Here is a 13,848-nt window from a genome sequence, read left to right as displayed (position 1 = left end):
CGGTGGAGGGGCGTGACCGCGCCGCCCGGCCCCGCCCCTGCCGCGCCGCCCGCCACGGGCTGCCGTCCTGCGCTGCGCCCGCGGGTGCCGGCAGGGGGAGCGCGGCTGCGCAGAGCCGGCGGGCGCCGCCGCTGCGCGCGCGGGGGTGTCCGCGAGCGGCGAGCGCGGCAGGCAGCCCTGGCGGCAGCGCGCGGGGAGCGCGGGGTAATGCGGTGCACGCGCCGCTCCTCCGCCTCCCGCTGCCGCTGCCGCTCCCGCCCGGGCGCCGCGTCCGCCTGAGCCGCCCCGCGAGCCGCCCGCACCGCCCCGCTCCGCGCCGCACGCTGATATGTCAGCGCTGAAAAAGGTAAGGGGCGGGCGGGGGCCGCCGTCGGGCCGGGTCGCCCGGCGGGCGCGGGGCGTCGGGGCTGCGCCCGCGAGGCCGGGCGGCGGTGGCGGGGGCCGCGGGGCCCGCTGCTGGGGCCGGAGCCGTCGGGACGCCGGAGCGGAGCGGAACGGCGGCGCGGGCCGAGAGCGCGCCCGCCGCCCGTCGGCGGTGCCCGCCGCGAGTGGGCGCGGAGCTGGCGGCCGCCCGTCGCGGCGCTCGGCGCGGCCCGCGCGGGACGGCTGCCGGAGCGCGGCGGCGCACGCCGCGGGGCCGGGGCAGGCGACGCGCCGGGGCCCGGGGCGGCCGGTGGGGCCGGAGGGAGCAGCCGCGGGTCACGGCGGGGCGGCGCGGCCGCCTGCGCGCAGGGCTGCGGCAGCGGCGATTTCAGTCTTGAGGGAGCGAGTTTAGGGCTGCTCCGTGAGGAGGGAGCCGAGAAACGACGGGGGAGAGGTGACCCCACCGTCCCCCGCCTCCCCCTCTCCTTCCCCCCGCGGTGTCAAACCGCGGAGGCGACGGCGGGGGGGACGCGGTCCGTCCGCGGGACAGGGCCGCTCCGCGGCTTCCCACAGCCCTGAGCCCGGCCCGGCCCTGCCGTCCGCCCCCGCCGGGCAGCAGCGCGGCCGCTCCGAGGGGCTGTTGCCCCTGCGCGGGGGGAGCGCGGCGCTCGCGGCCACTGCCGCTCCGTGCCGCGCCTCGTCCGTGCCGCGCGGCGGCTCCGCGCAGGGAGCGGCGCCGCGCGGAAACTCGGCGGCCGGCGCCGCGGCTCGCAGCCGTGTGTCCGCGGGCGCGCACGCCTGGCTCCCGCCGCCCCGGGCAGCGGAGAGCGCCGGGGGAGCGCGGGCGGCGGGCGGCTCCCGCCAGCGCAGCGCGGTGGGGCTGCCCGCACCGCTCCGCTCCGCGGGGGCGGCCGGGACCCCGCGGAGAGGGCCGTATTTGCAGCCGGCTTCGTGGGGCGCGTCCGGGATCCTGTGCAATAGCGGGCAAAAATAAAAATACCAAACCGCAGCTCCCTTCCCTCCCGCGCCCGCCTCCCGGGTCGGAGCACGCTGCCGGCGGAGCGCGGCCCGCGCGGCGCCCCGCGGGCGCGGCCGCTGCGCGCGGCCCCGCCGCCTCGGGGGGCCCCGGCGCGGCTCGGCGCAGGGCGGCGCGGGCAGCGGTCCCGCCGGCAGAAATGCCAAAGGGTGATTTCTCTTACTGCCGGCCTTTCGTCCGTCTTCGTAACCTACTTCGTACACTGTTAGTGCCCCAGTTTTATAGCGCTTTCGGTATCCTGCAGCTTGGTGTTTACTTGTAAATGCACATCTAAGTGGTTCAGATTCAACTTCCCTAAAACTTCAAGAGGTTTTTAATCTTTAGCTATAAATCTTTTGTTGTCTGTTTCCGTTGGTGTTTTGTTACAGGTTTACACTGGTTTAATGGGTCTTGGGCGGAGGTGATGCTTGAATGTCCTCCAATTTAAAGCACTTAAAACAAAATCAGGTGCTCCAATCACTCTAGGTGATGTGAGCCCGAGAACTAGGCTGTGAAACTGAAGTGCTCTTCTAATTGTTGGAGTGTTTTGTATATATTTCTGTGTACTTCAGAGTAGCTCCAGAAATGGAGCGCTAACAAAATTCGAAATACTGAATACTTTAAGTTGGTTATGGAGTAGTACCTGACTGGAAGCAAGCGTGCTTCTAGATGGAAGTGTCTCTTGGACATGACTAGTAAATCCAAGTGCAGATGACTGAGAAATCTGGCATGGGGTCAGAGAAGCTGAATCCTTTTTAGCATAGTTTAGGATATGTCAGGGGAGCGTGTTAATTGTACTGGATTAATGTAAAAAAGTGACTATGGTGTAGAGCAGGTGAAGATATTATTTTATAATGTGAATGTATTTAAGATGGCTGCATTATATATCAGCTTCCATTTCATCTTTGTGTTTTATCTGGAAAATAGATAAAATAGGAATAGTAGAAGTTTTATGTTTCTGTGCTTTTAGCAATATAGCAATTATTTTTTCAAAAGTCATTTTCAGATGGATTACACAAAGCATTTTCTTTCAAATTTGCAAGTTTAAATTTTACTGGGTGTAGCGATTTTTACAGTGTTAACCAGATTTTATCTTTTTTATTTAAAAGGTCGTGTGCCCCCCAAATTATTTGGCTTACTTTTCAAGATGTCTAGTATCTGCTTGAAATGGAATCAGAAGATGTTTAGCAATTTCATGAATTAGAATGTTATGCATTGGAGATTTAAGTCTGAGTGCAATAGTCAGACCCTGTGTGATGTGACATAATATTTCTAAGTTAAAGAATGCATTTATTATGCCATTGTTCAGTTAAACATGAAGTAAAAACTGGGGCTGTGAAATAAGTTTGATTATTTTTAGCTTTTCATTTTAGTACTATAAAGTGATATTTGCTTCTAGTTACACATATATCCAGTTTCCATTAGAACAATGCAACGCATACCTCTTGGTTACCTTTTTAAAATTTTTAGGCCCTCTTTGAAAATTATTTTAATATTTGGTATAATTTTTAATTATACTAAGAATGGAGGCATACATGCTTTAAACGAGCACTTAAGAACCAGCAAACAAAGACTGCTTGGCAGAGACATTGAGGAGAATGTGTTGTGTGTTTGTAATGTCGACTTGTGCGGTGGAATCCATACTTCGCTGAATCTGTGGTAATTTTCCTAATGACTTAATGGGATCGTGATTTCACATTTACGTAGGGAAAAATCCCACCAGTATTAGAGGTGATATTGTTGGTTATAGCAAGCTATTAAAACAAAAACTTATGAAATCAGGACTTCTAAAAAGTGTTGTGCACCTCAATGTCCATTATGGTTAACTAATAATTGTATTCTGGTAAGGTCCAATGTATAAAGTAAGTTAATATTAATTAGCAGGTATGATACCTGAACAGTCCTTCTACCTGATCCTGAGAAATGCTTGAGTATTCAATTTTCACTGTGTTGTAACACCAGGTAGCATCCTACGCACACGATAGTCTCTATAGGTTTCCCTGACTGTTGACCATCCTGGTCAAGTTGCCACTTCACAGTCGCAGCATTTTATTTTGACAGTGGATGGTCTGATAGAAAGTATTCATAAATGCTGTCTTAATGACTAAATTTCAGCTTGATCGAGAACTTTATCCGAGGAAATTATGAAAATTGGAATAATTTATGAGATCGTTTCTGTGGTGCTTAGCAAAGGTGGGAAAATGTTATTTTGCATCTGTCTTTAATAGCCAGGAACATTCCCCCCCCCCCCCCCCATTTGCAATTACACATAGTCGAAGCAATTTCCCTGTATAGCTATGATAATCCTGTGAGTAGTTTTGGTAATAGAACATTGAAATAAACCCTTGTTTTTTCAAAGGTGTACCATCAGGGGGCCCTTTCAAGCTACATCAATCAAACAAAAACAGCTGCTTCAGTTTTACTGCATGAACAAGACAATTCTTATTAGCTGCTTCAGTTCCTCGCTACAGTGAATTAGTTTGTTTAACCATGCATGGTAAACAGAGGACTGAGTGTCACTAATGCAGAAAGTTAATGTTAGTTCATCAATTATGATTGTATTTAAGGGATAATTTCAGTTCTTAGAAATATAATATATGGACCAAAGTATCCCATCTGAATCTAAAATATTATGCTTGTTAAATGGGTAGTTTTGTTTGAATAACTACAGGAAAAAAAAAAAGTTCAACTTGCCTTGCAAAAATTCATAGGCATCCACAAACCATATGGCTTTCTTACCTCTAGTAGAGAAATACATCTATGCATGGCAGATACAGTATGTCAACAGCTATGATCAAATGTAAATAGAAGCAGGCATGGATGAATCAGAATCCCTTTTAAAGTAGACCTGACCGAGACCACAACTTCTCATATTTCATTCCATAAATATCTCCATTAGAGAATTATATTTCCTGAAAGAGATTATGCATCACCACAGCTAATTTCTGTCATAGGGGCCAAAATGATTCATTAAAGTAAAATAAGTACTTTTCCTATTATATTTATTCAGGAAATGTCAGGTAGCGGTTTATGTATTTAGTACACAGTTGTGATGAGAGGATGGGAAGCATTGCAGTTAGATTTCTCAATTAATGTTTCTGCTCATGCTCATACATTTGGTCTCACTTTTTTCTCACTGTGGTTTCTTAAACACTGTTTTTGTACATAAAAGTTACTCATTTGCTACACGTTTTCATTCTATGTTTTTCACGTTTCTCTGTCCCTGCCAGTTTTGAAAAATAAACAACAAAATCCTTCCAATATGGTGTTAGCTTTCAGCCCTCTGAGTTATTTTGTGGTTTTATAAGCATATATTCCTCCTATTTAAAAATACTTTTTTCCCCCCACTTTTGGCAATAAATGTAATATATGCTTGCAGTCAGCTGAGATAGAGTAGGTGTTCCGTAGCTAGAGGCTTTTATATCACAAAGGGAATCAGTATCTGTTTTCTTCAGCAGATGTTGTTACGTCTATGTCTAACAAAGCAGACGAATTGGCAATAATGAAATGGATCAAAAAATATGGTCAAATAGCTACATAAATCAAAAATGGTAAAACCTGTAATTTGGAGATGCAGGTTGTACATATGTACAGGTAATACAAGAAGTATACACGAGAACTTTCTATCTGCCAATATCTCCCTTTCTTGGGTCCTTCATACGTGCTCCTTCTCACCCAGAATCCGTCCATCACTCTTGATCTTGTATCCCCCCTCTTGAATACCCTCTTTCAAATGTAAATTTGTCACCTCAAAGGAAAGAAGAGAGGTTTGTCAGACTGATCTGAGTTCAGTTTGAACACTGAAAGAGTTGTTGCAAAGTAAGTTTTAATCTAGCAAACTTAAAGGTTGTCTTGATAAAACAGTTGGAAACAGAGCTAGAAAGGAAAGCATAAAAAAAGATACAAATTTAGGAAGTACTGGACACTGGTCTCTTGTGTAGTGGTCGTTTAGGGTGTCTGATGCATATTTCACTGTGGAAGCTGTGAGGCTGATGCAGCAGCCGTCAGCGTCTGGCATGCTGCCTTTCAGAGTGAAAACTCTCCTGCAGTACCCTGAAGAGGCAACAGGTCAGTACTGAGAATGAAGATTCAAAGCATTTTTTGACCTATTTCCTTATTTTCTTTCTTTTTATCTTTTAATTTAGAAAGAGTTATGATACTGTATTTTCGATAAGCTCTAGGGGTGGGTGAGCATGCAAATTAATTGTTTAAGCTTGTCTGGAATATAATTGCCCTGAACATGCAAGGTTTTTTTAATAAGTTGATTTCCTACACTAGATTTGTTTTCATGCCTAGGAGGTCAACTGAACTAGATTGCTGTGGTTCTTTCCTTCTTGACAGTGACTTGCAGTTTAAAACTTTTTAATGTCCTAATAATATTATATAAATTACATATCATAAAATATCATCAAACTGTCCAGCAATTCTGATAATCTTGCAATTGGATAGTCTGGTGACTTTTTATAGAAACTGTATCCAGTATTATTAATGATGCAGATAATCAACTTAGCGTTTTAGGAAGCTTTGTCCAAGCCGTTTCACCAGTGCATTGTCATTTTTAGAGCTCATGTAGCTGCAGGGATACAGAAATGTATTTCTGTATTGTTGCATGTTTTATTGGTGGTGAGGAGTGGAAAGATCTTCCCAGTTTTCACGCTTTCTTTCTAGCTTCACAAGTAGCCCATAAAAATAGCACAGAACAAATAGCTTCAATAGCCGCAAGTGGGAGGTTATTTTTGACCCTGTTTTCCCCCCTGAATGGCAGGCAGTAGAGAAAGAATCTCAAGAAGTTACTACACCATTTACTCTCTTATGGTGATCTATAAATGGGGGGAAAAAAGGAGGAAAAAAACCCAACACCCAGAGGATCTTCCACTCTCACCTTATTGATTTACGGCTTAATAAGTTGTTGGGATGTAAAACTACAGAATATAAACACTCTTACTCAGTTGAATTTGTTTAAACAGAGTCAAAGTAAGAGGAAAAGATGACACTTCTGCTTCATTCATGTGAAGTGAAATTCTCTCCAAAGAGAATCAGTGCAAGGCCTACTTTGTATCCTCTGCACGGCAACAGATTTCACCTTAAATGAACAAATTCTTTCATTTTAGCGACTGAGAACGATCATCTTCCCTGATAGGCAGAAAGCGGGGCATAGCTTGCTTTTCTTCCTTTGATCTCTCAGGTTTTCAAATCCTTTGTAGTTGAAGCTACAGTAGGAATCTGGGCCTTTTTTTTTTTTTACACCAGAAAAGAAACTGAAGTTAACTTTCTTGAAAAATTTGTACATCTGTGTGACTTCTCTATTACTCCCTTAAACAGTCTTCCTCGTTTTAACATGATGTAGAGGAAATAATATGTAGGCTTCACAATAATTATTTGTCTTTTCAAATTGGGGCATGGAGATATTATGTAGCAAGAAGATGTTCTGTAAGTAAAGAGTATTAATATCCTCTAGCTGGGAAGACTTTGGGCTCCCATTGGCAAGAATGACACAAGGTTCACCTTTCCTGTGAAGTAAAATTCAGGCCTCTCTGATGTTTCTAGCTCTTTCCAGCTGTGGAACATGAGACTAACTTTATCTTTTCTTTGCTGGCAACTTGTGGCTTTATCATCCAGCGTCTGGCCTGTTTTGTGGCCGACTCTGTTTCAGGTTTATCTTTGCCATAGTGTTTTACTTAAAGGTAACACATTTTTAAAAATGTTACTGTGTTAAGTGTTGCAGTTATACATTGCAATTTGATTTTTATTTTCATTCTAAATGTTGCACATATGCACATCAAACACTTGTCTGTTTACAAGTAGTGCCATTTAGGAATAGTTACTGTAGTTTGTATTCATGCCTCAAGTATCAAAAATTAATTTTCAATTTTAGACAGATTATTGGATTTAAGAGAATAACTCTGATATTGAAGAGACTTGCTTTAAAAATACCTAATGTATGTAATGTTTTCTTAGCAGTTATACAGGAAGTAGCAAAATCATGTGTTCAGAAATTAGTTTGCTATCTTCTTGCTGAAATTCAAATGGATAAGCAGGACTACTGTTTTCTTCCATAAGTTTTAGTAGGCTAAGGAGTCAAAATGTTACACATAGCCTAGGCATGGTTCCTTCACAGCATATAGTTTATTTAAAACTGCAATATATTATGACTTGTAGATTAGAGGGTTTTTGTCACAAGTATCTGCAGAGACCACTTTACAGCATTTTACACAGAAAATGCAGCAGAGCATCTGAAAGTGTAACATTACTTTTGCTGTCTTTCCTGAAATGCATTTTACTTTATAACATATCCCATCTTCATGTATCTCACTTTTTATTGATTATGCAAGAGGTGAGTATGAAATGTGAGCTGTCTTAAAAGAAATTTTGATAAAGTTGAAGGGGGATATAATTAATTAGGATATCCCATTCTCTTATAATAATATTATTAACATGAAGTATAAAAGTAATTTGATTACACTTCTAAAAAATGGTAATTTCAAATTTTACTACTTCAAAATCTTAATGTATATGATATTTCTAAAAGAGAAAGCTGCTTTGTCACTGCATTGTTTTTCAGCCTCGTTCCTACCTCTGTAAATTAATACATGCTTATATAACACTGACCTCCCTGAGGAAAACTTGGACTATTTAATACACTTCAAGATTTGAACTGCAATAAGACTTAGAAAGTTGTGTACTACATTATGAATTCAAAGAAATGTATTTTGACCTTTGAAAATAATGAAACAGATGATTAAAGCATTGTAATTGAACTAAATAGTTAAATTCAATATTTTGAAGGTTTCTTATAATTCTTTTCAAATTAAGAAATGTTACATTAATTTTAGATGCTTCCCAAAGTGCATCTCTTTTTCTTCCAAGGGCCAAAATAAATTGTTAAAGGTTACATAAATCAGAGGAAATATCTTTAGATCAACCAGCGAATGATCATCTTTAGCAATGTGTTCATTCTTGAGATCATTTATAGTGCAGTAATGTTACTTGATATTGTTTTTGAGTTTTCTTCTCTTTTTGCCATGCATTTCATTCCTCCTCTTACTAACTACTATATTTCAAAATAATATTTTTGTTTTCTGGTGCTTTTTGGCGATTGTACATGCCTTAGTAAATGTCTGATATGATACATTAATATCGTTATCTTTTAGCCCAGGCAGGTCCTTTTTAAGGTGGAAGTCATTCAAAAGACTTCTGTTATAAAGCAAAATTCTACTCTCAGATACTCATTTTAGTGTTTACTCATTTTAAAGCATACTTTCTTTGCTAACCAAAGTCAGGTCTCCCATTGATTCCTTGTGAATTTCTATTTCATTTACTTTGTAAAATTGTCATGAATTGCAGTTCTACAAATGGTGCAGAAAGTGAAAATATAAATCCAAGAACTTCAGTGTATACCAGACCATGGAATACTTTTTTTGATCAATTAAATATAAAAGATCCTTCCACAGAGCTGTATTATATTCAGACTCTTTTTCAGGAACTTGCCTGGCATCTCTTTGTAAATAAACTGCTATTTTGTTGTGTACCCAAGCAATAAAATACATTTTATTTTTCTTTGCAGTTTTTTATGGAGATGATAAATGCATTTCTTTAGCTTGCTTTAAAATCATCTTTTCCATCTGTTTATTAATTTCTTTAAATTATATTTCATTATTTTAAAAACTTGGTGGAATTCTTACTGGCTTTGATGAAATTTTGTTTAAAATGTTATGATAATTTTCCATCTGTTGCTACACAGCACATACATGGACACTGAAACTTATCAAACTGCTAAATGTGATATCCAGGAAACTAGAGAATGTGTGAAGACTTACATTTTGATTACAATGTTGAAAAACAAAATTTTGCTTACCTGCTTGCAAGATCAGTGCTACAGGTAAAGCTTATCATGTTAATGTTTGTATTTCCGTTTACTTAATGTTGCAATATATCAGCTAAAAGGTCACATGTTAGAGTAAGCCTATGTTAAGGTTAGAAAAGCAGCCAGAGCAGAAAATATTATGGAAGGATTTTAGGAAGCATTGTGATATATTGCTTGGGACTAGAAGAAAAGGAGGCAAAGCATCAAAGATACAGATGAAAGTGTCTGAATCTAATAGGAAGACCAGTGAAAAGATCTTAAAGACTTGCAAACTTCAATATTTTTATGTGTGCAAGGTAAACCTGTGCAGGTTGTAGAACCTTCTTCAGCATCAAATAATGCATGTTAATATATAAAAATGTTTTGATGAGCCTCAGATTGTGAGGTAGCGGTCAGGCTGAGTTTCTAGTGTTCTTTACTTGGAAATTAGTTTACCATAAAACAGGCTAACTGGTTCAAAAATCAGGAAGTCATTTACTGCAAGAAAGCATGATACCATTCATACTTTTCTGCTCCATAATTCCAGCTAGTGATGAATAATGATAAATGTGCCTCTCTCTTTTGACATCTTTCATGGGGCTGGTCCTATTTACCCTGAAGAAATATCTCGTTGGTTATTATGGCTTACCACAAAGCTTGACCAATGGAACAAAGTTTTCTCATTTCTGAATTTGGAGCACAAGGAACAAAGTATTCGTGGCAGCCAGGCTCTTCCTGTGTGAACTCTCTTCTGAAAGACATCAGCATCATCATTTATCTTCACTTTGTCAGAGCAAAACATAAAAACAACTTCTCCAGCCGTGTCCTCCCTTTGCAAATATGTGCAGCTCCTGTAGTCACCATCAACAACAAAATCTCATCTGAAAGAAGAACTGCAAGAAGTACCAAGATGAACAGCAATGTATGTTCATGCGAGATGTTCCGGTCAAGAACAAATGAGGGACACGCTGAAAATATTACTCAGTGAAAACTTCTTGATGTGTTTCCTTTAAAACTGCATGTATGAAAATTTTCATTACCTTCAAGTATTCCTATTTTTTGATTATAACTACTAATACTGTGTGGTTTGGTCTAGAGGATTTTATGGTGTTCTTAGTTGACTGATTTTTCATATCTTTTAACACAATGCTATGAAAACCCATATACTGCAAATTTATTAAAAAATAAACTTTTTATAAAAGCAATAGATTGTGATTATACCAAAGCATTTAAATACCTGTCCACAAAGGAGAGTGGAGAAAGAGTTAAGACTGCAGCCTTAGCAGTAACTTTTGTAGATCTTTAGTATCCTTAGATTTCACAGATATTTTAACAGTAATTTAAATATTTCCATAGGAAAAAAAAATAAATAAAAGAAGTGACTAAAACATAATAAAATAAAACAGTTGAAATTCACAAGACAAGGTAGAATTAACAAGTTAATATGGAGCAATAGCAAATTAGTATTAGTACGGTCATTATGAAGATGAAATTAGTAATAATTCCACTTTTTTTCCATATGGAGACACTTAATTGTTTCTAAGTGTATGGGAAAACTCTCCTGAATTAAGAGAGTAAAATGTGATAGGCTGGAGTCCTGTAAAAATTGAAATATGATATGATATCACTTACGGGTTTTTCAGAAAATATTTTTCTTTCTCATGCACGATTCGAAACCTATATTTTTACTCAAAAATGAATTGAAAGAATTTCCTGGAATGTTGCATGTATAAACAGGTAACAACAATGATGTTGCTGTTAACTTATCATGATAAGTTAACAACACTTCCACTGCTTATTTTTCCTACAGACCTTTTCAACAGACTAATTGGAAATTTCAGCTGTTGCTGAAGTGATATATTTGTGAGTTCACTTAAAAACACATTCCACCTGTGTTCCTGCAGGAATCTGGGCCTTCGTTTGGTTTCTTGGTGCAGTAGAAGGCATTTCAGAGGGCTGAAGTCCATACTTGCATTTATGGCGTGGGTCCCGTGAAAACTGCAGGCTTTCTTGTCTGCGCTAGCAGTTTGTTTTGAGTGTCTGCACTTGCTTTGGCGTCATCTGAATCACTCTGAGGGTGAAGGGGAAGTTCTCATTTTTGACACGAGGGAGTATTTTGGCAGGACTGGCCTGCGCTGGAGACTGGCCCGTCACGGCCCAGTGCCGCTGGAGGTGCCGCGGCGCGTGGCAGCCGCCCTTGCCAGTCGGACGGAGGCCGCGTCCCTGGCACCATAGCCTGGAGGCGTTTCAGGCCCTCTAAGGGTCACACTTTGGCCTTCAGCCACTGCTCCAGAGGGGTCTCCTGAAGGCCCTGTGCCACATATACCAACTTGCTGCATATCTGCCAAACTTGGGTATGTCAAGGCTTCTCAGATGACACTAGACGCCTGTTTGCAAGCAACTGGATCCTGCCCCAGGGAGGTGTTTCTGTCACAGCAAAGGTAGCCGTTTAAAAGGCTGCACCTAACTGAAAGCATTGGCTTTGATGAAAACAACTTCACAGCGAAAACAAATTTAAAGTTAACTGATCCTAGAGGTTTAAATATATTCATCTTTATTATTTGATATAACAAATGAGCACACAGAAGAATGCTCTCCTGATATGACTGGAGAACATTGTGCTGCCTGCATGCAAATTCGAGCTTTCAGTTGCTCAGACTTCAGTTTATTTGTATTTAGTTTTCACAAATTAGGCTACTTACCACTGAAATCTAGCCATCGCAAATATTTGAAATGTTAGAATTCAGCCACTTGAATTAAATGTGAATAAGAAGGCATTTGCCACTGAATGCAAATCTGGGTTTTTAGGCCCTGATTCGCTCAGGAATCCTTAAGCATGTGCCTCCCCATGAGCAGTGCTGTTGACTTTAGGATTATGTTTGGGCTGTGTCATACTTCCATTTGTTTCATTGTAGCTTTATGCGGAAAGAGTGACTCAAATAGATTAGCCCTTTCTGCTAAATGTGCTTAACAAAAATAATTGTCTAAACTGGGCAGAGAGTGAGTATATGGGCATTTTCAAGTCATGTAAAGAACTAAGGTTTGTTACAAGAGGAGCTGTATTTTTAGCTCAACTATAGCGTATGCAAGCAAATAATACACATTCATATTTGTAGTATAATGGAAAAAAGATGAAATTCCTTGACTTGGAAACAGCGTTTTCCTTCTGTTCTTGCTCTTGTTAAACTAGCAAAATAACCCAAAACACTGGGCTAGGATATAGGTTTAGTGGTGACTAAAAAGAGAGCACCACCAAACTACTGCACCCAAACGTTTTAGTCACCTTTCTTTTATAGCATCCCCATAAAATGCTGAAGGTGTGCCAGGCATCCAAGCTCAAGGCCATGCTGCATGGGTTGCCATCGCGTGACTGGCCCTGCGCCTGTGAGCCTGCCACCTTTGGGCTTGTGACGGACTGGGGATTGTCTGCCAAGTGGGCAAATGTGTTTTTCTGTGGTGTCTGTGAGCTGCCCGTCTCTGTGTGGACTCACTGCCAGCTGCCTCAGCAGTCCTGCACAGCAGGAATTACTGAAATATTTGGGGCCATTCCTTCCATGGCATTGGTGAAATCTGAAGAAAGAGAAAGGCCTTGGCTGGGGAAATGTGCCTTCTCCTTGGAAAATGCCATTTTCAGGCCATGCTAACACTAAGAAGCATATAGTTTTTCACTACCAAACGGCAATTTCAAGCTCTAAAACTTGCTATGGGGGCCCGGACAGAGGGCTGTGCCTGCCGCCGCCACCGTGCCTGCTGCCTGGACACTGCTGTCCCTTCAGGTTGCTGTGTTTTGGGAACATCACAGTCAGCACTCTTCTTTGCTGATCTCAAGAAATGACTGAAAAAGAAAAGGAGACAGGTTTTGTTCAGTGTTTATCCAGCACAGAGCCGTGTGTGCTTTTTGATCATTTTTAGAAATTTCCTTTGAAAGAGCTGGCAATGCATGATCTATTTTAAATACTGCTTCTGAAGATGAAATTATTTTTGGTCTAAATGAAATCAATAAGACTATTAAATATAAGGTTAGGCTTAAGTGAGCAAAAAAAGTCCAGTGATCCTCAGTATTTATCATATGTGTCTGGGCTGGCGTGGCAACCTTTATTATCTAATAGCTAATATCTCCCTTTTGTAAAACAAATACCTTATTAAAGAAAACAACAACAGCAAAACCTTCTTGCACTTAAGTCCTTTGAAGGCATATCAATAAATAACAGCTGCACATTTGGTTCATCCTCCTTTATTCCAGACTTCCCTTTCTTCCCCAGGGTCCCTATTGCAAATAATCCTTGATCTTATTCACCCCGACTTCCATGTGTGTGTCAGGAAATCTTTCTAAGCTTGATCTGTGTAGCCACTCTGAAGTCAGGTGCCCGTAAAATCCTGATTTGTCCCTCTCACTTGTGCTGTTACAAGCTCCTCTGCACTGATACTGCACAGTCTAGCCCTCCAGGCTCTGGTGTGTGTAAAACAACACTGTTGCCTCACAACAGCACTGTCACCTGACAGAAAACACACCTTTCCTCTGCCCCTACTCTCACAGTCAAACTTCTTGGAATTGATTTGATTTTCAAGCAGAGGTGTGCTTTTAATTCTCTATAAAAATTAGTGCAGCTCTTCCTTTCCAGCTTTG

General features: G+C 41.8%; 1 protein-coding gene across 4 annotated transcripts in view; it reads left to right on the top strand.

Annotated features, from left to right (window-relative positions):
- The first annotated feature begins 158 nt into the window (after nt 1-158).
- DLGAP2 (DLG associated protein 2) overlaps nt 159-13,848 on the top strand; it is a 467,774-nt gene continuing 454,084 nt past the window's right edge. For 2 of the 4 annotated variants that reach the window (XR_010883823.1, XR_010883825.1), the window contains exon 1: nt 319-346. Coding sequence is in view for 1 of the 4 variants with exons in the window: in XM_067294229.1 (XP_067150330.1) it covers nt 329-346 (18 nt within the window). In the remaining 3 variants the exon portion in view is untranslated. Of the gene's footprint in view, nt 347-13,848 lie in introns of all 4 variants that reach the window. The other 2 variants (XM_067294229.1, XR_010883824.1) reach the window with 2 other exon arrangements.

This window comes from Apteryx mantelli, chromosome 3 (assembly GCF_036417845.1).
Source record: "Apteryx mantelli isolate bAptMan1 chromosome 3, bAptMan1.hap1, whole genome shotgun sequence".
NCBI classification, from domain to species: domain Eukaryota; kingdom Metazoa; phylum Chordata; class Aves; order Apterygiformes; family Apterygidae; genus Apteryx; species Apteryx mantelli.
Note: the sequence above shows the minus strand (reverse complement) of the source record. Positions and strands in the feature narration are given on the sequence as shown.